The sequence below is a fragment of the Alosa pseudoharengus genome, unplaced genomic scaffold (genome assembly GCF_046254945.1).
Source record: "Alosa pseudoharengus isolate Yale_2024_CS ecotype anadromous, Long Island Sound unplaced genomic scaffold, YU_APseudo_1.1 YU_APseudo_1.1_scf_17, whole genome shotgun sequence".
Taxonomy (NCBI): Eukaryota; Metazoa; Chordata; class Actinopteri; order Clupeiformes; family Clupeidae; genus Alosa; species Alosa pseudoharengus.
Window position 1 is genome coordinate 36,939,971 of NW_027468640.1, and position 26,003 is coordinate 36,965,973.

The window sequence follows — 26,003 nt, forward strand, 5'->3', positions numbered from 1 at the left end:
GGACACAAAGGATGTCTTCTGATGTACTTTTTATTAATTCCACTTTGACATCAGCACAGGGACCACATAGATCTGTTTCCTCTGTTTGCAACTTTGTTTTTTTTCTCCAAAGCACCCACAAACAAACTAAACCTGCAGCTAACAAACAGAGTCTTAGGTGTTAATTAACACATCTAGTTATCAAGAGAAAGTCAAAAGCAAAACAAAAAAGGAAGAAAAATTCCTGACCAGAAATAAAATGACTTCCAACTCCCATCAACCCTCCCTTCCCAAGAAGAAAAAACAAAATAAAAAGATCAAGGTGGAAACATGCACTGAAACTACAGAATTAAGTCAAAAATTGTCATAGTGTAGTTCTTCCTGAACTCTTAACACTAAAGGAGAATAGAACAGCAACTAAGGCATGGTATCTACAGAGGAGTAGGTTTGTGTAGTCTACTGATAAAGAAAAAAAAACAGACAGCATTGCATTTGTCAGTCATGACTGAAGAGATACCTATGAAACCCTATTTGCTGGAACGTAGCCTATTCACCAAAAAGCACCGCACCCATGCTTCAGCCGCCAAACACACGTTCATTTAAGCATGTCAGTCCAGCGGAAAACAAGGACACCGTGGTTTTTAGACATAGGATACTTTCAACTGTAGGTGAGTGTGTATGCGTTTGCGAAGAGCATGTACGTATGTATTAAGTGCGCATGTACAAGAATGCAACTGAGGCGTGCATGGTGAATACTCAACAAGAACTCCTACGACGACTACACATCCAATATTGTGATTTGAAAAAAACAGCCTTTATAAGGAGGACAATGAATACAGGAGCAGAGTGTCTTGGCAGGGAACAGCAGAAGAGCATGTTACCTGGTAAAACCTTCTGATCCCACCAAGACACTAAGAGCTGCATGCACAAGATGGAATGTACTATAAATATTGCAGGGAAGACACATTCAGCAGGAGACAGACTTCTGTGTAGTAGTAGTAGTAGTAATAGTAATAATAATAGCAGTAATAGTTAATGCATTGAGAGGCAATCTGAGAACCATTATAACAAAACTGAAATACAGTAAATGCATATTTGAAACAGATTCCATATATTATCTACAGATGTCTTGCAGAGATGCAAATCATGTGCCGAGAACAAAACCCTGTTTACTTATTTCAAGGGGGATGGAGATGTTGGCAAATATACACAACAGAACACACACCAGGAAAAAAAAAACCTATATAAACATCCCACCCTTCCCAATTTCTTCATCTTAATATCCCTTAGAAATACAAAGAAAACAAAAAGCTACAAGGCCCTTGAAGATGAGTAGCCCTGTCAGACAAAATGCTTTACATTTTGCATAACGAAATGAAGGTGAAAACAAGCCTCACTGAGCATATCAATTACTTTAAACAGTGTGACGCGCAGGTGGTTGCCGATACTAAAACAGATCAGATCAGTGGGTCCGTTCTAGAGCCAGTGGCTTACAAGGAGAGTATTTCGCAGGACTTTACACTGAAATAACCTGGAGAGCGGGGCATGGATGCACGTTCATCTTAACGTCCTGCGGCCTGGCATTTCAAACATGGTCGTCAGGGAAAGTGTGGCAAGGCCATGGCAAGCGAATATACTGTAGATCACCCCCCTTAGTGACAGACACGCTCACCAACACCCTGGAGGTCAAAGATCAACACAGGTCATGACCTTGGCGGTCTGAAGCCTTGAGACGGGAGAAAGGCTAAGCTTTTTCACAATGACACAAAACAGTGAATCAAAGCAGTCAGTCTAACCAGTGATAGCAATAATATCAACTGTGATAATAATTAGTATAGTATCAGCAGTAATGATAAGTAGAAGAATAGTATAGTAAATCCACATTATGAACGCAACAGTGACACTGAGATGTAACAGAAATTAGCACGCTTGCCATAAGGGGATTATTTGTTATATAAAAAGCGACACCTTACTCCTTTACGGCAGACAGTCTGTTGCCTTGACTTATTATATACACATGACGCTCCAAGAAGCAACGAGGTGAACTAGACCAAAAGTAACACAGCTGGAACACTGCTTCAAACCTCTTTATTCCACCTGTCTGGGCGAAGCAGACACATCTTCAGTGCATTGCAGATCATATAAAAACATAAGTGCCTTAAGGTGAACAGAACACAAATGATAAGGTGAGTGACAGGCTAGACAGCCAATCAATAACAGAGAAGTCCCAGAGATATCCAACCAAAAACGTTGAGGAGTTTATCATCTAAAACACTATGTTTTTTTCCTCACTCAAATGCATGGAGACTGGGCAGAAAAAAAAGAAATTAATGAACATATATAAAAAAGCCTTTTCTCATTTTTTAAATAACCTTTTCAGTTTTATTTTAAGCAAAATGTTGTGTTTCAATTACAGACATTGGCTTGTACAACACCAACCCTTATCCTTGATCTTTCAACAGCCAATCACCGCCTCCAACATCACCACCTGACACCCTGCCACTGCAACACCAGCTCGTAGATTCAGTCTAGTTCACCAACCCTGGGCCATTTCGGAGCGCCGATACAAAAGACACAAACAAAAACACACAACAACAAAATGTATCCAGTTACAGAGTAACATCCCTTCCTCCTCTACGTCCTGTGCTCTTGGTGACACCACTGGGCTGCCACTGTAGCTTCCCTATAGCGCGGAGAGTTAAGCCTGCGCTGCGCGGTTAATAGTGAATACGGAGAAGCTCGTAAAGATTTCTTGTTGCGTTTGTCCACACTAGCTGGTTCAGGGCAGGGAGGGAGGCGAGGGGGGAACTGTTGGACAGTGTGGATGTGTGGGGAGGGGGACAAAGGGTTAGATTGGGGATCACTGGGATGAGGATGAGGGTCTAACATGACAGGAGGACGAGGGTGGTGGTGGTGGTGATGAGACGATCCAATAAAGCAGGATCATTCCGTTTTGCCTCGCTTCATTGATGCAGGAAGTTTCTCTTGTAACCTGCAGAAAGACAGAAAGAAATTAAGAAAGAAAGAAGGAAGGAAAGAAAGAAAGAAAGAAAGAAAGGAGAAGAAAAGAGATATTATAATGGTGTCAATCTAGCTATGGCTACTGCCCATCAGGTGGCGATATCATTCCACTTTTTTTACATCTCATTTTAAAATGACTCATGTCTCACACTCTCTCACTCCGACACACACACACACACACACGCACACATGCACACACGCACACACACGCACACACGCACACACACGCACACGCACACGCACACACGCACACACGCACACAAATGAGTCTTACTTGGCCATCGTGGTGTTGATTTGAGTACGTGCGATGTCCACATATTTATCGATCTGGGTCTGTGAGTGAAGAAAAGGAAGGGACACATCAGGACAGTTGGATTCACTTTCTGCTGATCATTTTAGAGCTCACATTTCTCACTGCATGAGAAGTCCAATGGTCTGGGATTTCAGACCAGATGTGAAACAGTGAAGCAGTTCAAGGAAGTCTGAAATCTCTCACTTGACCTCAGGCCCACATCAAGGCAGCAACACAGCAAAAACTACACTGACTTCCAAAAAACTGGGCTTTCATGATCTAGCACAGCACAACCTTGTGTGTGTGTACATACAGTATGTCTGCATGCAAGACTGATGGCATGCGTCTTTTTACATGAACTTGAAGCCCATTAAGGCTTATGACCTTGAAGTTGAATTCACACAAATGACATAATGTAGCCTGATAGACATCATAAGCCATTTTTACAGCAGTAACGGCTCTTTTGACTTTGCATAATTGATGACCACGTCCCATAAAGATGATGTCAGAGTGGAGAAAACGTGTCATAACCTGCACCCCCACCACCTTCCTGCTCTGTGTGGTATGTGAGCCGCTCTGCTGCTCTTAAGGTTACATGATGACTTAGGGAATGACTCAACACACTCAGCAGACTGGGTAGCTAACAGTCAGGGTGGATTTGTCTGCATTTTACAGAAAAACAGAAAAGAACTGAGTGCAAAGTCCAACCAGGAAATAGTCCTCATGAGTCACTTCCTCAATGTACTTCCTTTTAAATTTGAGATGGTCAACTGGAAGGGAACCAATGCAGGACCTCATATTGTAGTAGAGACCTAACTGGTTCCTGATGCCTACAGTACCAACGCTTTGGCACCCCTGGACACATGGCACACATTTCTGTCTTTTAAGTTCAAGAAATAAGAGGCAGCATTGAGGAAAAGCTCAATTGTCCGCATAATTTTGCTGCAGAGGTTGTATGTGTACATTTTGACTTTAAAATATTGAGGCTTCATGATTTTTTGGTCTTTTGCCTGGGGCTGCATAACTGAATAACGGTCAAAGGTTCTTTAACATGCTGTGCATTTCAAGTCTGACACGCTTTGAAATCTCACCTTGTTCTTCTCGTACACCAGAGGCAAGGTGAAGATCAGGATGTCAGCTAAAGAGAGAGAAAAGGGGAAAATCATTCATATTGTAATGCAGTAGGTAACACCAGATTTGTGCTGTTGCTGTGAGTTGTTTGGACTGTTCCACAACGATCAGGAGGTTTTGGTATGCCTGGTATGGCTGATGCACTGATTTGGCCCTTACCAAGGATGAGGATGGTGATTCCATTGAAGACGGCGCCCACATAGGTCAACAGCCACATGGCAACAGCCAACTGTAGAGAAAACACACAAACTAGAGTAAGAATGGGTATTTGTGTGTGTGTGTGTGTGTGTGGGATAAGTCTCTTACTATGCCTAATCTGATTGCATAGTGTTCATTACGGCAGCCATGGCTTCTTAAGCAGGCCTGGAGGGCAGCCAGGTCTAGCACAGTGCATGCGAGGTTGAAGGAGGATTGCTGTTGTAAAAGGCATTGATGGAACACACACAGGCCTTCTCTCTGCATGTGGACTCGTCACTTAGAGACTGCGTACCATAGTCTCCATCCTCTGCAGCCCATCTTATTCACTACCCCCCCTTCTCTCTCTCTTATAGCGTTCTCTATCTCTCTCTCCCCTTCTCTCTTTCTTGTAGCGTTCTCTATCTATCTCCCCTTCTCTCTCAGGCGTTCGCTCTCTCTCTCTCTCCTCCCTCCCTCCCGAGCATCCCATTCTGGGTCAGGCCGCGTGCTGTAATCCTCAGACTATGAGAGTGTATCACCACTGCTGCTGCTGCTGTTGTTGTTGCTACTCCTGCCCCTGCTACTCAGTGAGGTCAAACATGACGACCACCACACACACACACACACACACACACACACACACGTCAGAGCCCTGTGATTAGGCCTCAGGTCAGGCGTGTGTGATGTCGCTCCACCTGACACTCTTAAGGCCGAGGGGAGATGCCACGGACACAGAGAGTGCTAGTGGACGTCCCGCCCTCACTTTTTTACTTTCATCCTCACTTTTTACCGCATCCCTCTCTCTTTCTCTCACCCTCTGTTCATCTCCCCCTCCTTTCCTGTTTCACCATCACTCTCTTCATCTCTTCATCTCTGCAGCAATCTCCCCAGTTTGCCTCACTCTTCCTTCTCCTTTTCTCTCTCCTTTACTCTCTGTACAGACATTCCCTCTCCCCTTGTCTTTGGCCTGTCTCTCTATCCCTCTCTCTCTCTCTCTCTCTATCCCCCCCCTCTCTCTCTATCCCTCTCTCTCTCGCTCTCTCTCTTCTGGCCTATGTGTGTGTTAAAAATAGATGGCACAGCAGCAGAGACCAGGGAGAGGAGGAAGGAAGGAGGAAGGGGCGGGGCCACATCGAAAGAATGGGAGGAGGAAGAAGAGGAGTGAGAAGATACCAGTCGACCAAGGGACATGATGAATAATTCATTGTGGCACACACACACACACACACACACACACACACACACACACACACACACACGACAAACAAACACAGACACACACACAGACGACAAACAAACAAAGCTTGAACTTCAGAACCAGACCAAAAAAAATTACATTTGTAATGTAACCTTCCAGCTTTTCTGTTGTCTATTCCTTACATAGAGTTCAATATAAAAACACCCACACACACAAAACAACAAGCGCACACACACACCTTGAGAGAGTCCACCAGGTCCTCGACCAGGAAGAGCCGGCTCATCTGTTTAAGGGCGCGGTTGACGTAAGTCAGGCACTGGTCCACATGCTTACGGAAGGTCTCAGGGGGAACACTGACGTCCTTCTCCATGAAGGCTCTGTCATGTGTACACACACACAAACACACACACACACACACAATACACAACATATGTGTGTTATACCAAAGAAGCAATACACAACATATGTGTTATATACCACTGAAGCAATGATGGCCTGCATAACGCTGCTAACATGACATGCTTAGGAAACTCCCTGTGGTAAAGATGACCTCCTTCCGGTGGTCTGCTCACGAACCACACAAACTACATTACCCACACTGCCCCTGGCCACATCACATTCCAGTCTCCCACTGGGATGATGACATGACATTGAGATGGGATGGCTAGACCTCTCAATCAGGATATTGATTTCTCTTTTACATTGACACAGAAAAAGGGGTGACCCACATAGGAGTGGGGGTGTCTTCTGCACCCGTGGTCTTTCTGTTGTCTAGACTATTCTACCATTGCATAGAGCCCAAGAACTAGTAGAAAAAGGAATAATGAAATAAACACAATCACATTATTTGATATATTTTGGATAGGAATACATCAAAGGTGCAATAAGTAAAGAAATAAACAACACAGCCCGGGATGCATGAAGGACTGATATGCAGTTCAGGGGATGAACATCGCTAGCTCTCTTTCCCATAATTGCCAGTGCAAATATACACATGACACTCACTCAGTCTCATACAAAAGGTTCCCTGTTCCATTTCAGCATCTCCCTTTCCTTCTAAGGACATGAAGGTGAAAGGTGAAAGGTGAAAGGTGAGGGGGAAGTGTTCTGCCCTGCTGCTCCTTAACTAGAGACTCATGCTTATGATACAGTTACATCTTATGCTCCAACTGCATGAGGTTGCATATTACTAGGTCACAGCTGCAATATCACATTACAATTGTGTGTGTGTGTGTGTGTGTGTGTGTGTGTGTGTGTGTGTGTGTGTGTGTGTTCGTTCCTCACTTGAAGGGGTGTCCATCGCCGGACTTCTGCACAGCCTGCACGACGGACTTGTAGATGCGGAAGCTGATGGTGACGCAGAGCAGGGCGAGCAGGATGTAGGAGACCACGCTGACGATGCTGAACGCCGCCAGCGAGAGCAGCAGCAGCATGGACACGCCGAACACCACGCCCGACTTCTTGGGGTCGCGCCAGTACACCAGGTCTTTCACTGCACAGGTACAGGGCAGGACAATGGAGGTGTGTGTGTGTGTGTGTGTGTGTGTGTGTGTGTGTGTGTGTGTGTGTGTGTTTGGAGTAATGTAATGTATGTGAGGGAGAGAGATGTGTGTGTATGCGGGTTTGTGTGAAGTGTGAGAGTGAGTGTGTGTGTGTGTGTGTGTGTATGATTGTGTGGATCAGGAGCATTTTTACATGTGATTGTGTGTTTACACATCAGGAACATGGGTCACGATATGTGGAACAACGTGCGTGTTGTTTGTGTATTTGGTTGAGTGCAAATGTGTGTATATGTATGTCCCACGGAGTGGTGGAGGAGGAGGAGAGAAGAGAAGAGTGGAAATGAGAGAGGGAAGAGTGGAGTAAGAGGAGGAGGGGAGAGAAAGAGAAATACTTTTAATAACCACAGTAACACTGACAAAAACCGGCTTGCCATTTCTTCACTTGTCCATACATGGCCTCTCCAAAGGTGGGTAGTTATTTACCCTCTGGCTATTTCAGTCCCAACATTCAAGACTTTTATGGACCATGTGTGTGCGTGTAAGTGTGCATGAGTGCAAGTGTGTGTGTGTGTGTGTGTGTGTGTATGCATGCCTGCCTGCATGTGTGGCCATGGTCACACATGCAGAAATGATGGTTTCTGTGTACCGTGCTGGATATGTTGTTATATAACACCCTAAGAGCCTGCTACTAAATGGCTTCTGCTGCTGCATGAGAGGAGCCTTTGAAAGAGGGAAAGAGAACGTAGAGAGTAGAGAGAATGAGCGTGTGTGTGTGTGTGTGAGTGAGAGAGAGAGAAAGTGAGTCAGTGTGTGTGTGTGTGTGTGTGTGAGTGTGAGTGTGAGAGAGAGAGAGAAGGCTCCAGGACGAGATGTATACTGCTCTGCACAAGGTTGTGCCCTGAGGGGAGACTGGGGTCCCGTGACTACATAAGTGGGTGTGCTTGTCCACGCTGTGCTGCATTTAAGAGCCTGGCGATGGGGGTCGTGTGTGTGTGTGTGTGTGTAGGCTTACTCTAAAAGGAATGGATAGACCAAGTTATCATATAGCTTATTTAGCATTCTGGTTTGCATGTCATGTGCTGCACTGCTCAACTTTTTTTCAGAGTGCAATGCTAGAGATTTGGAGCAAACTGGGTAAAAGCCCCTGGAGGAAATGCAAACACGGCATGCTCTCTCTCTCTCTCTCTCTCACACACACACACACACACACACCTTTGAATAAAAACACACTCCGCCTGAAATCACAGAGGCATGATTATGCACACACGTGTACCCACACGACTCACACATACACACTAACAAACATACTAAGGCATAAACAGGCCAACAGCTGGCTTAACCCCCTCCAGCGTTAGGGTTTAGTTCTGCCAGGGTGGGAGGTGCCAGGCATCCATCCCAATGGATTACTCCATCCCACCATGACTCACTATACATCACAAGTACGATACATACCACAGCCCGAGCTTAGACTGCACTAGCTGACCTGAGATCAGTGTGTACGGACTGGGCACTGTGTGAGCATCCCCCCACGTGCTCCCCCCCCCCCAGTTCAGTACCGTCAAAACAAGGATGACGTCAACATACGCTGGCGCTAGTTTTGCTCTCTCATTTGTTTGTTTGTTAGAACTAGCATGAGAATAGTCATGAAGTTACATCAGGTTAGATCAGCACGTTGCTGTGGGAGATGAGGAGTGGGGGGTGGGGCGTGTATGTAAAAGGTTGAGACACGACTTCTTAAGATTGTCTTTATGGTCATATTTTGCATTTTTTTTTTAAATACTGTTGGGTTAGGGATGTTGTCATGCCATAATGTAATCTGCATTAATTAACTATAAAACAGATAATGTGCGCACGCAGTGTGTGTGTGTGTGTGTGTGTGTGTGTGTGGTGGGTGGGTGGAGGGGCACTTTATAATCTCCACATATGTCTTACAGCAGAAGGTGTTTTAGCTTTGGAGTGGGGGAAGGGGAGCATGGTAGGGGTCTGTTGTTTTGATAGAATTTTATATATATATATATATATATATATATATATATATATATATATATATATATATATATATATATATATATATATATATATATATATATATATATATATATATATATATAACTGCCTTTACTTCATCGCTGGAAAAAAGGGAACTATAGCTAAATACTTAATAGGTTCCCAAAATCCAGTTTGATGTTGAACATTGTTTGTCAAATTTAACAGTGTTGGCCTGTGTCAAGGTTTAGATAGGACTCATTCTCATGGTTTCAGTTTTGCGTTTGTTTTTCTTTGCTACCCTAAATAGGTTCTCTGAACAAGGAATGGCTATGAGCAAAAATACATATTTTACAAGGCCATTCAGAGTGCAGCCCATTGGAGTACCGTAAACAGAAAAAAAAACGGTGACTGTTCTGTGGGGAAAACACAGAAAAAAAATTGTTTACAAAGGAATGGTCGTGACATAACTCCATGGCCATTGTGGCTGAGCGAGTGCTTGAAAGCGCTCAGAAAGCACACCATTGTTTCCAGCGTCTGGATTCAGATGTGGGGTGGCGAGTGTCCCGGTGGAGCGGAGCGAAGAGTAGAGAGAGAGCATGCATGGGGCTTCCTCACCCACCACTGCAGGGGTCTGAGTCCCTCCCAGCATGCTTTGCTGGTAGCCAGAGGGAGGCAGCCTCGGCTGACAGCCCTCGTTCATTATTGCTCCCCTCCCTGCCTCCTCCCCCCTCCCTCTCTCTCTCCCTCTCTCTCTCTCTCTTGCGTCTACCAGCCCCAAATCCAACAGCGGGTCCCTGTGGCTGCCGAGCCGCAGTGGCCTCTTTTCAGCGCTGCCACTGCACAGCTCTTAAAGGTACAGGCCAGTGTGTGTGTGTGCTTTCATGCATGAGTGTGTTTGTGTGGGAGTGTATTAAAGTCTGAATGAGATTTTGTATTTCATGTATGCATATGCATTTGTGTATACAAAAACAGAGCGAGAGAGAGAGCAAGAGCGAGCGTGTGTGAGTGAGTGAATGTGTGTGTGTGACCTCATTGCATCGCAGAATAACCTGGCAGATTTACTTGCTAATAGCTAAACCCAAACCAAGTCCAAGACTGCAGCTTGGATTATGATGCCAAAAATAAACATTTGGCCATATTCGATTTAAGCATTCTCATGATCTCTCGTGCCTCACAATAAAGGTAAACACAGACTAAACACACACACACACACACACACACACAGTGGATAGACATATATCTTCTCCGACAAATGGCCCAACATGGACTAATCTTAAAAGGCAGAAGATTTCCCTTGAATACCTCTAAGCTGAGGGTGCCCAATTCTCGATGCATTCCCATCAAATCAGACTTCACTTGCAACGCTAATCACAGGGAAGGAGAGTGACGTCCTTCTGATTGGGGGCTGGCATGGCAGTGCAAACAGCTCTGGTGGAAACAAGCGCCAACTGAGCAAGCCACACCCTTGAGAGCAAACCTTTTTTTCCCCCCTTCATGAAGCACTGATTGTGTAACACTTCAGCAGATTTGGAGCATTCAGAGTCAGCATACTGGCTAACATTTCAACAAAGACATTTTAAAAGCCTTGCCAAAGATGTACACAAAATCACTTGAAGGAATCCAATAAGATTCTGGCCTTTTGTTAGTAGCAGAATGTGAGCAAGAAAACAAACAAACGAGTAACTCATCAGGACTTCTACATATTAAAAGTATACTATTGAAATCAGTGCATCACATGCACACTGATAAGACTTCTATCACGAAACATTCCTGAAATAACACATTCAGACTGGGAATCCAGTTAAACATTGTCATTCACTGCCTAACCTCAAGTCTACACTTTCCCCTAGTTTCTGGTTACCGGGGAAACAACCTTTAAATTCAGAGCATGCCCAGTACGAGAGAAGCATGTAGTGTATGCAGGCGTTTTGATGCATGTGTCAGACACAAGGCCTGTACTGTCTGCATACTGCTTCACTCGTAACAGGGTTTGGGTTTCATGTTTGCTCTGCAAGGGTTCAGGATGAGGTGTGGACTGTGGCTCACTTCAAATGCTTCACCATGAGCTGGGAGATGGGTGTGCTGTGCTGTGCCATATCCTTTGGTTGGTGTTAAAATGTGATCAGTAAAATGGAGCCAAGAATAGACTATTTAGGGCGATTTGTTACACTTAGTGCCTGTTAAAATAGAAAATGGGGTGCCATTGTTATTTTTGGAGAAAAGGCATTGTGGGCCTTTAAAACTGAGTGAACTGATGCAAGCTGGGGGAAAAAAACATACTAGTCTAACTGCCTGCAGTGTAGATCGTCACACATTATAAGGAAAAGGATATCTCTGCAATCAAACCATATCCCTCTGTTTCTCAATCAAACCATATCCCTCTTCTGCAATACACAGACAGCAAAATGTGAAATGTCATGTTTCCACTGAAAAAAAGAGAAACCTCTTTAGCCTGGCACAGATGTGTGCTTTAAATGTGAGGTGGCGGTGGAAAGTGGCACCAAGGCAGAAATCTAACACTGGGATGGACTGTGCCCACTGACTTCCAGGCTGTGCAAGAGGACACCATGGGACCATGTTTAGACCCCCTTCCCCCAATCTATGCCTGTTGGTGTCTGCAAACATTTAAGGACACAAGGTAGGATAGGGTCATACAGTGGAGATGAGCGCACAGCATTTCAGGCTCAACTTGGCTACCTATGTTTAGAGTAAAGCCTGCCTACTTCTGCATAATGCAGAGTTCTGAACTATATTTAATCAACTGAACTTTTTAATGGCATTAAGTCAATAAGTTATAAGTAACTGTTCATTAATATTATTATCTAAAAAATACAATATATGACACTGAAACAAATAAGCTAATTAATCATTCAGGTGTCAAGTGTTGGCAAGTCTCTCTCACACATGCGATTTGTGTTATTGTTAGTGTTGCCATCAAACTGGGAACACAGCCCAGGTGGGGAAAGGGTTTGGGAGGGTGAGGTGCACTGCTTGGCTTTCCTTGCGTGGGAGGTTAGCAGGCTGAGAGCCCAGAGGGAAGGAGCGTTACCTGACAGGTGGGTTAGTATTGCTGCCAACACATGCTCAGCGAGGTGGTACGCCTCTGCCACCCAGACATCGATCGCCTCTACCTCTTTGGACAATGGGGTCTCCGACGCATGCCGACTGGCTGGGGAGTCGAAAGTGGGACTCGAGATGACATCGGCATGTGGTTGTGGCTGAGGAGATTTCTTCTCCTGCTCTGAGGTCTTGGACTTGGGTGAGGTCTTGTTGTCTTCTTCGTCTTCCTGACTGCTCCCGAGCTCTTTCAGAGCACGGATGGTGTTATTCTCCTGTTCCAGGTCCATTACTGCAGCTGGAGAGGAAGTGGAGACGGCCTCTGCCTTTGTTGTGTGACTGAGGAGCAGCGGCTCTGGCTCCTCGTCCTCCCGAGACTTCAAGCACTCCCTCATGAATTCCACAAAACTGTCTGTTGCCAAGGAGACAGAGCAGTCGGGCTCGATACTCTCGGGATCACTTGTGTTCTCAGTCGGTGCGACTGGTTCAGCAGTCATGTCCTTTGAGTCTTGGTTTGGTTCAAGGTCCATGCCAGGGAATGAATCTGGCTGGTCACTGTAGTATGAAAAGTCATCTTGAGGATATTCCTGCATGGATGGCTGTTCCTCAACCGGATGGGAGGTGTAGTTATCATCAGCCATCAGAGGGAGGTCACCAGAGTTGGTCACTGTTTTGCTGTCATCATTTCCAACATTGGATATGTTTTGAGAAACCAGTGTCTCAATGTAATTGTCTGAGGAGAAATCTGAAGGTGAAGGCTCTGGAACAGTGTCAAAGTTCAGCTGTCGGTCATCAGAGGACTCATCCAAGCCAGGCAAAGAGTCATCTCCAAAGTGATCTTCATAGGATTGATCGATGAGTGAGCCAGCGTTCAGATCTGGAAGAACATTCGATTTTGAAAGGGTATCTGATGCATAATCATCCTCTGAGATCAATTCAGACTTTGGTTTTTCTTTCTGAGAGAGATCCTGAGCAACAAAGTTATTCAAATGGGAATCAATTACAGGCTCTGTATCCTCTGACAGGTTACCTCTGTGATCTGTAATGTTGACAGACTTCTCTTCTTTTCCCTCAGTAGCAGACTTGATGGCTGACTCTGACAGAGATTCGTTTGGACTGTCTGGCCTCTCAAAGACCACAGCCTTATCATGTGACTCCTCTTTGCTAAGGCCTCTTGAATTTGGAGTGGTCTGCACCACAGTGTCAACATCTCCACTATCTTTGCTGCTGGGGTGCTTGGGAGTTGACTCAACAGATTCTGTTGTGGAAACCTGAGAAGATTCATTAGGCAGTTTGTGGTCTTCAGCTGAGGGTGTGTCTGAGGGTACAGCTTTCTTCTCATCTGAGGTGGGCTCTTGTTCTTTCGTTGGTTCTCTAACTGGGTCTCGCATGACCCTGTAGCGTTCATCCTCTTCCTCTTCTGGCTCATATTCTTCCTCACTTACTACCTGCTCCTCAGTCTCAATAACATTGATAATGGGGACCTGCATGGGCTGCTTCTCCAGTTTGGCTGGCTGCGACTCTTTTTCTACAGAAGGAGCACTATCTTTGCTGCTGGGGTGCTTGGGAGTTGACTCAACAGATTCTGTTGTGGAAACTTTGATGGAAGCACAGGCATCCTCAATCACTGTGTCATCTGACTCGCCAGAACTGTCAATCTCATGGGTCTCAGATGGCTCAGCATCACCCTTCAATGTTGTTTTCGGAACCTTGGCCTGTGGGGGAGATGCAGGTGGGGACGGTGGCGGGGATAGGGGGGGAGAGGGGGACCCAAACCCTGCGGGAGGAGGGGCGGTGGCAGGGGGTGCTGAAATATCAGATTCCTTTGCTGTAGATTGACCAGGAGGACCTTTAGATGCATTATTCTCCTGCTTGTCCCACATGTATGCAGTTGGTAGAAAGTTCAAATCGAATTCAGATTCTTCCTCCATGCTCTCTTGCTTCTCTGGATTGTAATCGTCTTTAAGGTCAGGAGGCTCAATGGGAGTGTCCATAAATGCATCAGGAACTCCAGCAAAAGCCTCAGGAACTCCTGCTGCCAAAATGGCCTCCTCCTTATTCCCTTTTGAAGCACCATCAGTCTCCATAACAGGGACATCTTTTCCATCATCAAGATCTGGATCTTCAGTACCGAAGTTAGGCGCCGGGGGTAGGTGAGCCCGCATCCAGTCTGCGGTGTCCTCGTAGTCAGTTCCTTGCACAGTCTCTCCCAAAACCTCAAAAGGTGATTCTGGGGATTCCTTCTCCTGTGAAGTGGTCTTCTTTTGGAAAGCTGCTGGGGGCGGGGCTTCTGAGGGCGACTTCTCGTAGTGGCGTTCCCTGAAGTGAGGAAAGCCTCCCTCGTTCCTGCTTTCTGGTTCATTCTTCTTCGCGGCAAGAGCCTCCAGTGCCTTGATCCTCTCAGACACGGGGGACATTTTTATCGGCGAGTCCTCTTGTGGAGACGCGAGGTTGGAGTCGGAGGACTCCTTCTTCTCTGGGCCTTTGTGAGAACGGTCAGTGGTTTCATTGCCATAGGAGACCGGTGTAAAGGAGCCCGGCTGAAAGCGAAGTGATGTGGCCACGCCTTCTGAGGGTTTCTCAGAGCCTACCACCACTCTTTTGTCTGCATCCATCATGCGGGTGAAGTGAGCAGGAGAAGAAAAAGGAGGGGTGGGGGGCATATAAAAATCAAAACACTCTAGACTCATGCGGATATGCTAAAGCGAGGGGTCCCAACTAGTTTCCTTTCTTACCTTCATTGGGCTCCATCATTTCAACTAATCTGATGAAGTTTTTGTTAATAATTCATACATTAAACGCAATATTGAGCATCTAAATAGTTTTACCTTCAAGGACCCCAAACTTTAGCAATCGGTCGTCATATACTTGTGTGTTAATACTCACATTCCCAGAAAATAGCAGCGTCTTATTCTTTGCAGCTCAAGCAGTCATGCATTGCATTGCATCTCAAATGGAGTTGTGTATGTGGCATCATCTGCATGCTGCGTTCACACTCATAAGTTGTTGCCATTGATGGGTCAATAGGACAACAGACAAAATCCATTGATATGGTAGTAATGAGGTTGCGGCTAAACAAACAAACAAACTGTGCTGATTAACATACTGTGGTGGCAAAAAACATTTTGTTCTCGCGTTGGTCTAAAAAGCAGTGTGCTCCGTTGCCCTGGTCTTCCCAAGGCAATCAGGGCTACGTGGCTCCAGGGCAATCAAAATAGGAAGCAGACGTTGCTGCATTTCCTGTGATGATGTTCAATAGTTTGAGGAATGAGAGGTATGTGCTCTTATTTCCTGCTCAGAAAAAAACTACTGCTATATCTAATCAGATCTTTTAGAAATTACAAGACACAAAAGAAAGGACTTTGTCAACCTTCATCAGCACAACCAAAAGCCAACCACCAATCACAACCCAATAGTGGAGTAACAGGCCAGACTGCCTCCCTTTGCACAGGGGACAGAGGACTCATCATACAACTTCAAGTGACACAATTGGGACATTGTAATAACAAGCCTGCGGACAGTTAGGGAGAGGAGGAGTGCAAGGGTCACAAGGGATAAATGCACTGTGGTTTAACTACCAGTGACCTTTAATGAGTGGCGATATGCCCTACTATGGCAGTTTGTCTTCTAACTGCCTGTGCCAAAACTGCATTGCATAACTTCCCTGAAGGCCCATTTAACATGTGTCTTCCTATATTATTCTCCAAAACACTGATTCTGACCACAGTAGCTGAATATTTCAGCAGTGAAGTTTGAGCACATCCCTCTGGCATCAATGCATCAACAATGGTCACAAGAATGACTATGACTATTCATAAATTCTCAGACCCTTGGGCTTGTTATGTAATTGTTATAGTTGTTTTCATTTTTATTTATTTAACTAATTTCATGCTATATTCTAAGGCCCTGAATCTGGAGTAAGTCAAAATAAAAATAATATAATAAAAACCCAAAGACATAGATTTCAATAGGGGCTTCCAAAAATAAATATCAGACAGAGCAACTGGCACAGTCACCGCTAAGACAACACAGATAAGCAACCTACTTGGCGCAAACAGCACCACACCAGTGCAACGAAAGTCACAGTGGGCTATATCCCACTGTTACCCCCTCCAAGAACAACCCCCATCACACAGCTGAGGTGACCTTATGAAGAGAGACGGCAGGATCCCCTTCACATGATACACCACAGGGTACCCTGGGCTCACGCCACAAGATGTCCCAAGCAACTGTGCTGACTGACCACCTGACTGCCAACTGCCAAAAAGGTCCTCCCTGTCAGTTCCACTTGTCTGTGTTAACAGACTCTGATTGATCATTGGTAGATAGTTAGTGGCCTAACAGTCCACTTTTTTAATCATCCAGGGGATTAAAGGCTTAACAGATAAAATAGAAGTTTATTTCAGCAGTTCAATGGCAACTGAGCTTTAAGAAACATATTCAATGCCATGCCCAGAGGGGAACAGTGTGTGTCTGTGTGTGGAAATAAATATTTGCTCATGCCTGGTGCCAAGTGTTAACTGATGAGGTTAATCTGACCCTGTAACCCAAACCCCAGGGTGGCACAGGAACGCAAAGCACATCAAATGAGCTGCCCTCTCTCAACCGACTTTGCGATTCAACAAATCAGTAACCATGTCTGCCTTACGTTGGCTGCCCTGGAACTTATTCTCCATTGTTCACACTGGAAGCCACTAGTGGGAATCCACATGTGTGGTGTGGGGATTTTTTGGCTCGATGCTTGAAAACAAATTCCGAAAACAGCTTCCCAGAGCAACAGCTACCATGTCTCTTGGGAATATGAACTGGATGAGACACAGCCAAAAGGCTTTGAATTAACAAACCACTGATGGCTGAGAAATGTTTCCAGCAGTCACAAATAACACTGACACTCACAGTGATCGACAGTCTGCAATAGTAACAGAAATAATTACTCTCAAATTAATCTGAACTCTCCATTGAGTCAAAGCCCAGAGAAAAACAGGATGATAACAATTAAAAGGCTCGCATCAATTTACCCATCAGGCTTTAATAGGCCACTGTATCTAGGCCAAAGTCTCTTCCTCCCCCTAAGATTAACAGGGTGTCACAGGGTGTGTGCCTTCCAACAGGACTCAATAAATCAATAGCTAAACGAGGCTGCCAATCTTCAGTCTGCTGACACTGGAGCCTCTATTCAACATTACGGTAAAATCGAGGGGCAGGTTCCCACAATTGCTCCTGTTACAGGAACATCACATCAATAGCTCAAATGGCAATCTAGAAAGACAAAATGTGCAAGTACTGTGTATGCTAATCTTGCGGCAAGATATTATTGAAACCGGGAAGGCATATGCATTGGGTGCAGCTTTGTGACATCCAATTAAAAGTGCAAACTTGACATCCATGACCTCATAGCCTGACCTTCATACTACTTGCCCTGTATACTTCATTTCCTAAATTCCTACTTCTTCCTGTTACTGCTCACGGAGTGGATAGCACTTGAAATTAGTGGCAAGAATCTTGCCTCCGGCTTTTGGAAAATAAGTTTTCCCTAACAATCAGGATAATGATGTCTAATTCGATGTTGTGGATTTCAACAAAACAGATAAAGAAACTCATAGATAAAAATCTGTACATACATATACAACGCAAACATACATAAAGAAAACATACGGAATGAAAACATAACCAAACGAACAAATGTAAAAAACAAGATCCTATTATCCGGCTTTTAACATGCAAGATGTCTTAACAAGCCAAAAGCAGAGTGGAGAGAGTGAAGCCATAGCTATGGGATGTTTCCCAGAGCTGGTGATCTCACAGCCAATCCCTCCCCAGTGTCGCTCTACCTGTGCTACCAGAGGGGTGGGGAGTAGGCCGAAGCACAGAGTCGTGGTGAGAGAGAGGAGGAGGAGGAGGAGAGGAAGAAGAGCGAGAGAAGGAAGGAGGAGGAAGGGGGGGAGGGGCATCAAGGACAGAGCTCCGGAGGGACATCAACCGGGATCCATTTTTAGGATTGTGCTCTCGCACAAAGTGAACTTGAACTTCTCTGCTTTCTTAAAATAAGGTGGCAATCTAGGGATTATCCTGGGCCTACAAGAAACATTGACCTAAATAATGCACACAGCTGGTAAAGACTGAAATGGATCAAACTGTTGTCATCTTTGGGGACCTTCTGCCTTTTGTGCCTTTAATTGGGCAGTCGTGAGTGTGAACTGAGGGGCCACTGAGGTTCAGATAGAGGTCAACACAGCACAGGTCAGATCAGGAAATGGAAGCATCAAGAGATAAATAATAGAAAAGCTACTGCAACGTTATTACATTCTTATCCACCATTAGGAAATGAGATCCTCTACCACTTAGGCGTTCTGGTAAGCAATAAAGCTTTGTAACTGGGTGTGTGGTAAAGTCTCTGTTCAGTAAATGGCCGTGCTAGAGACAAATAAGAGCTCTGACGAGCCAGATTTTTCCATTAGAGTTCAACATTGCAGAGTTGCTGGTTCATATGGAGAAAAGACTTACCATAATGGTTTCAAGATGTTAGTCCAAAACTGGCACACATTAAAACCATAATTTTCAAGAAATGTTCACAGTGCCTTTGAATTCTTTACTAATCATGCACCATGGGTATTTTAGGGGCATGGAAATCGGGAGGGGGCGGAGAATGAATCAGCATGACGTCCAGTTGGAATCAAGATGCTCTGAATGATTTGGGGGGCGCAGGGTGTGCAGAGCAGGAGTGTGTGTGTATAGGGTGGGTGGGGGTCAAAAATGGCAACCGTCAGTTGCTGGTGAGTACAGAAGGGGCGGCTTGCTTGGTTACATGAAGCATGGCATCACAGGGTCAAAATAAGGGGGAACAGATGGGATCCCACTACAAGGCCCTAGGGGTTATGGTAGCGTGGGGGGGGGGGGGGGGGCTGGGGCTGTCGAGTCAGTGGTCGGGTAGAAAACACAAGGTTGGACACGGCGTCTGTCTTTCACAGCCTGACACGAACCCTCTTTTTTGCACTGGAGCGGAATAGGAGAGGGGCACTCAAGAGAGGGATGGAGAGCATTACAGCAGCAGCCCAGCGAGCGAGAGGAGAGAGAGACAGAGAGCGGGAGAGGAGGGAGAGAGGTGAAGGGATAAGGGAGCAAGGGAGAGAGAGAGAGATAGAGAGAGTTTGTTTTGGTTTATAAAGCAGGCGAGCAGCGTAAGAGAACCATACACTTGCCTTGAGGAGACTGAATGAGAGAAACAGGCGAAGAGGAAAGAAAGGAATCTGAAAAATTAAAAAAGGACAGGAAATGAGCATCCTGAAATTGCAGGAAGGAGGAACCCCCCTCCCCATCCACCCCACTCCAACCCAAATCCATCTTATACTTTATAATGGAGACATTAAGGCTTCCTGTATAGCCGATGTAATATTAAAGTAATTGATACAAGGAAATAAAAGTGGATTAACATAAAAAAAACACAAGCAGATCCATAAAAAGTACCATTTTATCCATGCATATACCCCTATTAGGCTTATTTAATACATCTATAATTCACCTCAATATATACACATAAATAAATAAAGTAGCTCTTAACACTGACCCTTAACATGCAGGACCTTTTCCACCCCATGTGGGTCATTCACAGGAGATATGTGAATTCTCTGACAGCATTACTCTTTCCTAAATAGGCCATTGTGAGACTTTCATTTACAGACAATTCTCAAATACTTTCTCCCTTATTTTCCAAAGTCTTACTCTGCGCATAGCGCCCACACTGCTCTCCCTTGACATGGATTATGTAACCTATTTAGAGAAGACATTTTCTGCCACACTTCAGAATCACATGTGATGTTCTGCGACACAATGTGGGCCTTTGTAGGACTAGGCCTGCCCAAGAGCCAGGAATCTTTATCAAACTGGAGCACGTACCACAAAAATTTTGATTTATCATCATACCACCGCCTTGCACTTGAGATGTGTCTGGGTTTAGCAGGCAAAAGGGCAAAGGCCCAAGTCTTAATAGCAGTGAAAAAACAGGTTTTTCGAGTGCAGCTGCCATTGGGGTTTTGAAAGAAAGTCAAACTGGGCAGGTCACGGAGTGCATGTTTGGGAGTGATTCACAGGATTCCAGACTTACCTGCAGGATTCGGGTTCCACTCGGTACACACCCTGCGGAATTCCTGTGCCACTTACACACCACTGGCCCAGCACGATTCTGTGTGATTTGGAGCCACACACACCCTGCGCCACACCCCTCTGAATAAGCTGACTCTGATCACACACACATTCCAGAGGGGGTGTGTGGATAGTGGGAGCGTGTGAATCTCTTACTCAAAGGACAGATTGATCTGATCAGGAGCATGCTGATGATCCAGAAAGGGAAAGAACAGCATCATGCAGAAATGCAAAATGCCTGACTGGGGATGACTAAGATAAAAACTGATAAAAAAAAACATAAGCCAATGAAAAAATACATTATTAAAATACCTTTGCTTCAAAGTTTTTAATTAGTTCCACTGACAGAAGAGTGGCTTGTCCTTACCCCATTACATTAGCAGCAAGGCAGCATAATGCAGTTGTAGCCTATAGATAGATGTGTCTTTCTGGGGCAGAGGTTGAACGTGGCTCTGCAGATCGTGTTACAGACACCACGGGTCAGCGGCACCATTTCAGGCCACGCGTGTGAGGCTCTACGCTGCACCTATGGGATAGCCCATGCTAGTTTGAGTCCAGGCAACACTAAACCATGGAAGAGGGGTGATGATGGGGCGGGGTGCTTTGGTATCCTTGCCACGCCAGTCACTTCAGTCTCATCCCATGGAAGAGTCGACTCATGATACCCAAAACCTCCCCGAGGGTGACACTGCTGCATCAGCCTCAAACAGTGACCTTAGCAAAAGCATGCTAGCCACCACCACAGAGGACAACGGAGAGAGCCTGAACAATTGAGGGACGTGGAGGACAAGAAGAAAGAGAGAGGGGGAGAGGGAGAGAGAGAAGCAGGGGGAAACCAGAAATGGCCATCATTCTTTGCGAACAATTTTGACAGGAGAACCGAAATCGATATCATTCTACTGCTCTTACCAGAGGGAACCAGATTGATATCAAGAGGGGAGAGAAGTTAATTTTCCATGCACTCAAATGTACTGTCCAAGGTCACTGGCTCACAGAGAACTAGGCTAGCATTTTTAGTGCGCGTGTTAACCACCACCTGTTTTTTCCCCCTCGCCTCCTACACTACAGCCTTACAGTACATCACCAGTCAGTCTTTTCCTGACCTTGAAAATTAAAAACAGGTGCATAACCAGATCAAATGTCCATGTCCTATGAAAATGGACCCAGTGGAAATGAGGGGATGTGAGGTTTTGAAAACAAGGGGGATACAGAGATATTATCAACAAATTAAACTTTTCATAATGACTGAAAAGCATAGTTTAACTGTACAGCTAGCGCTTGTGGTGAAAGGGCATGGATCTGACACAGGTACGGTGTTAAACACAAGCACCTGGACAGAATCATGATCTTTTGAAGTTGTGGTGCTCTGACATGTTTTCCAACACACCATCTTGATTGACACATGAGGGCCCTGAATGAGATAACAATTAGCATCAATTTAGCTTACTTAATCACCAAGGAATGTTCCGGAAACTGCTTGGCCTAGATAAGACTAAAGCAGCTCCTGTGTACGGGCCAAGGTTTTGCAAGGGAAAAAATAATAGAATGTGAGAAATGTATGCATAATTAAAGAGTCATTGATTTAACAAAGGGTTCAACACAAATGTAGTTGTTACTACACAACCACATGTGCGCCATCTGGTATAAAAGGGTTGCCTTGTCCACAGATGGCGCACAGGAAACAAATAGTGCATCCCTAACCTGGCTGATACACATTTTCATAAATACACAGGGATGCACTGATACCGATACTGGCGTCAGATATTGGGCCGATAGTGTGCTCATATCCTTTTACTCACAAAAATTCTCTGATCCCATGTAATTGCACCGTTTCCCCTAAAGCATAGCCTCTACCACGATGCTTTCAAGTCTTGCACTGCTGACTTCAAAACCAGCCAAATGTGTGGGTCTGTGTTAAATCTACACAGCCTAATTCCCTCACACAAATGATTGTCCATTGGATCTGTAGATCACCTTACCTATGCAAATGGCACAGGCCCACACTTTGTTGAGTGCAGCACACTGCACTGGTGTGTGTGTGTTGGTGTGGCTCAGCACTTTACTGTGCTAGTTGGGGGAAAGCAAACAAACACTGTGGACTCTGGAAATCTAAATAGTCATACTCTTTTGGAAAAAAATGCCACTGGTGCATCCTTAAATACAAACCACGCCCTCACCTGAGGACTTATAAACTCTACGGTCTTACAATGACTTAGCAAAGGACTAGAAAAGGGAGAGGTCTTGGTACCAGGACCTTGGTTTACAAATCAGTTGGCACATGCAACCACTTCGAATGTCAACCACACATGACATCAGCATTCTTGGGTGTATAATCAGCACCCATAAGCTCACTGTGGGTATACGCAGACAATGGACAAACAGACTGGGTGGGTCTTCCCAGTGGGAACGCTGCAACTGTCTAGGTGTACTAACAGACAAAGGGACCTCACCACATTATAAATTATTCATGAGGAGGGAAAAGGTTATTTAATAACAGTTGAAATCAAAACAAAATGCATTTCATTTTTCAGAGAGAAATGAGATAAAGAGTTCTTCTTAGGCCTATATTATTTCATTAGCGCCTCCACTTCAGGTGAGGCTTTGGCTCAAAGTATTTATTTGCATGGAGTATGGGACTTCCAACCGGGTTGTTGTCAAAATAGGACTATTTGTTGGGTATAAACCATAGGCTGTATAAAATAAACAGACGGTAAAAACAGACGGCCGACAAAATAAAAGAGGAAGGGTGGGATGCCTCTTGCTAAATAGGACTGATTTAATTTTCCATTTCACCTCATAACAGTACAGGGCACCACACAATATTTACAGAATACGCCCCTCCCTATCCCACGATGAATAGGCAGTTTAAAGATGGCTGCAATATGGGCAACACCGTACTCCTCTTTGTTTTCCAGGCAATAAAACCTGCAAGAGAGATCAGCGAGCACAGTAATTGCATAATCTCCCACTGTTGTTACACCATGTGCGCAGAACGGTGGGAGATTATTTTTCACTTCAGATGTAGGCCTACTCATTCGACGCAAGGAGCGATCGCCACTGTTCAATTTATGTTTCGCACATAGAAATCAGACAACGCGCCTTTAAGAGGTCCTCCCTGTTAACAGTTTCCCAGTTACCAATGTCTGCACTGCAGATTGCCCTCTCCGCAACATGTGGGCAAGCTATTTTATCAGGCCCCAATGAGGTAACAAAAAGATGTCATGGCCCAATTGCTTGTTTTTTTTTATATATAACAAAGCCAAACCGTTCTCAGACGCAACTCTAACAATGCCAGAAATAGCCTACTAGGGCGAGATCAGTATAGATCATTCGCGAAGGACTGTGCGTAATTACGAGATATTCTACCAATAATAGTCAGTTTTTAAATTTACTCCGCCAAGCTCGCATCGCTAAATGAAACGAATGTGCTGGAAGAGACGCAAATGTCGCAGTCCCAATTAGGGTGTCTTTTCTCACAATATTCAGCTGCTGTTGCCCACATTACCAGCGATTTCTAAGACATGCGTGGAGACTAGCAGGTGCGAGCATTCAAAGTGCTCAAAATATGCTGCGTTACCATCCTACATAGAACTCATTTGTATACAGACAACCCTTTGAACAAGACGCAAAACAGGCTAATCTTACTAGTACAGTTGCTAATTTTAAGTTCGACATAACCTGTTTTAGCCCAGGTTAGACACTTGCGTTTCCGTTTGATGAAAGCTATCATCTTACCGGCGAACTTCGAGTCTTTCACGGAGTTCTGTCCGTCGGCGAGTCCCTGTGACGATGATATTTGAGAGGACTGGGTCATTGGATCTGCCATTTTTTCGTATTATCTGCAAAACACTGTCTTACAGTAGTTGGTAACAACGTTGATTCTTGGTTGATGATATCGTCTTCTAAAATAGCTTGACTTTCCTCGTATTTCCCCAAGAGCGGGACGCAGCGTCACCCAGCTCGAGCACCCACACGCACGTATGACTATTGAATCGGTGGTGTGGAAGCGAAGGCGGATACACAGACAAGACACGGTGGAAAAAAAAACTCCCAACATGCAGGGGTTGCTGGGCTAACTTAAAGGGATACACCTCTCGTTTTTCTTTGTGTCGATCGCCGCACAGCCACCTCCCAGCGAAACAAAACCGCCTGCTGACCATTTTTGACATATTCATTGGTTACATTGATGCCTGTTCTAAACATCCTATGGCAACATTGTTGAGTAAGCCCAGGATTTGTTATTAAATTACACTAGGTACAGGCCTATATAATAGGCTAGTCAACCTCTTCAAGTTCAGGCCGAAAATATTACGATTTTAGGCTAGCCTACTTTAAGAATATTTAGGCCTATAGTGAAATAACATATTTAAGAAAATCAGGAAATAGACTTGAACGACAGAGGTTTGAAAGGGTATCCTGTCTTGGTTATCTTTAACAAATGATCAACTTCAAAAAATAGTGCTTAGTGCCGTTTGCCGCATTTAACGCTACACTCATGTCTAAAATTACATAATCACTTTTGTTGTTATTCTGTGTCTCTTGCGAAGACAGTAGCTTAGCTATATCGACGCCTTTTATCTGCCTACGAGAGGCATTATGCAATCATTTGTAATTCATGAGCAGCACGTTGGCACCACCTTGTGCCGCATTGTCCAGTTGCAACACATAGTGCGGATTGCATTCGGCCTGCAATGTCTTGTCAAACATCATGAGCTATTACTATTAACTAGTTCGTTAATAAAATAGTGACATCTTCTGTGTAACACTGTGGAATGGTGTCAGTGTCCTGTGCCAGTTTTGATACACTTTTGGTTTCATGCCAAAGGATCTAAATGCAGTGGTGCAAATCTGACTGACCTGCATAAATCTGGTCCACCTGTTTCAAACAAGAATAAAATAGAGTGATTGTAACTGTTTTACAGCTCCATGGGCTGTGACAGTTGTTTGAATGTAAGCTAGTTTTGTTTATGGCAGTGCTACACATTTTCCTTTAGGGATCATTGTGTTGTATTACTAAAGTGAAACATGAATGCAATGAATGTATGATTTCTGGTGAGCATTGACAATATTATGTAATATGACATAGCCTACCATATCACAATGGATGAAATCATTGCCAAAAATAGTAAATTAAAATGTTATACACCCCTTAATTCATATACCAATTAAAAAAGACAGAAGTGTCACCATAGAGACCATCGGCTCTGCTACTTTTAGTTATTTCTGTGATTGCTATTCTGCTCTGTGGATCAGCACACAGTCTAGAGTCTATGTATTTTCATACATAGTGTAGCGTTTTACCAAGAGCCAGAGTTTCATTAACTGGTTTATTGAACAAGCACACAATGCAGCATGTAACACACAGCGGCCCGTGTCAGGCCCAGAACGCAAAGAGGCAGAACTTCCTCGAACCGTAGCCTATATTCCTCGGGGGGTCCCGCCCCCCCTCTCGCCAGGCTGCCAACCATGAGCGTGCCCGGGGTTACGCAAAGCACGGTCGCTACATTAGTATAGGCCT

The 26,003-nt window shown here is 44.8% G+C and overlaps 1 protein-coding gene across 3 annotated transcripts; it reads right to left on the reverse strand.

Moving 5' to 3' along the window:
• Positions 1 to 12: 12 nt before the first annotated feature.
• On the reverse strand, positions 13 to 24,548 carry rtn3 (reticulon 3). 3 transcript variants are annotated; one of them, XM_076289473.1, is made up of 9 exons: positions 24,221 to 24,548; positions 19,546 to 19,593; positions 12,339 to 14,951; positions 7,083 to 7,290; positions 6,037 to 6,175; positions 4,583 to 4,652; positions 4,384 to 4,430; positions 3,275 to 3,333; positions 13 to 2,971 (listed from the first exon to the last, which is right to left on the reverse strand). In XM_076289473.1, the coding sequence occupies exons 1-9, from the start codon at positions 24,309 to 24,311 to the stop codon at positions 2,923 to 2,925; spliced, it is 3,324 nt and encodes a 1,107-aa protein (XP_076145588.1). In that variant the 5' UTR covers positions 24,312 to 24,548; the 3' UTR covers positions 13 to 2,922. The 3 variants fall into 3 exon arrangements, with proteins under 3 accessions (XP_076145588.1, XP_076145587.1, XP_076145586.1); XM_076289472.1 differs by lacking the exons at positions 12,339 to 14,951; positions 19,546 to 19,593 and having other exon boundaries at positions 24,221 to 24,497; XM_076289471.1 differs by lacking the exons at positions 12,339 to 14,951; positions 24,221 to 24,548 and having other exon boundaries at positions 19,546 to 19,702.
• Positions 24,549 to 26,003: the final 1,455 nt, after the last annotated feature.

Excerpts from the sequence above, each read along its gene's own strand:
- rtn3 (XM_076289473.1), bottom strand. The coding sequence starts at position 24,311 with ATGGCAGATCCAATGACCCAGTCCTCTCAAATATCATCGTCACAGGGA. Across the intron at positions 19,594-24,220 it reads GAAAGACTCGAAGTTCGCCG|ATTCCTTTCTTTCCTCTTCG; the intron begins GTAAGATGATAG and ends TTAATTTTTCAG. Across the intron at positions 3,334-4,383 it reads TGGTGTACGAGAAGAACAAG|ACCCAGATCGATAAATATGT; the intron begins GTGAGATTTCAA and ends CTTCACTCACAG.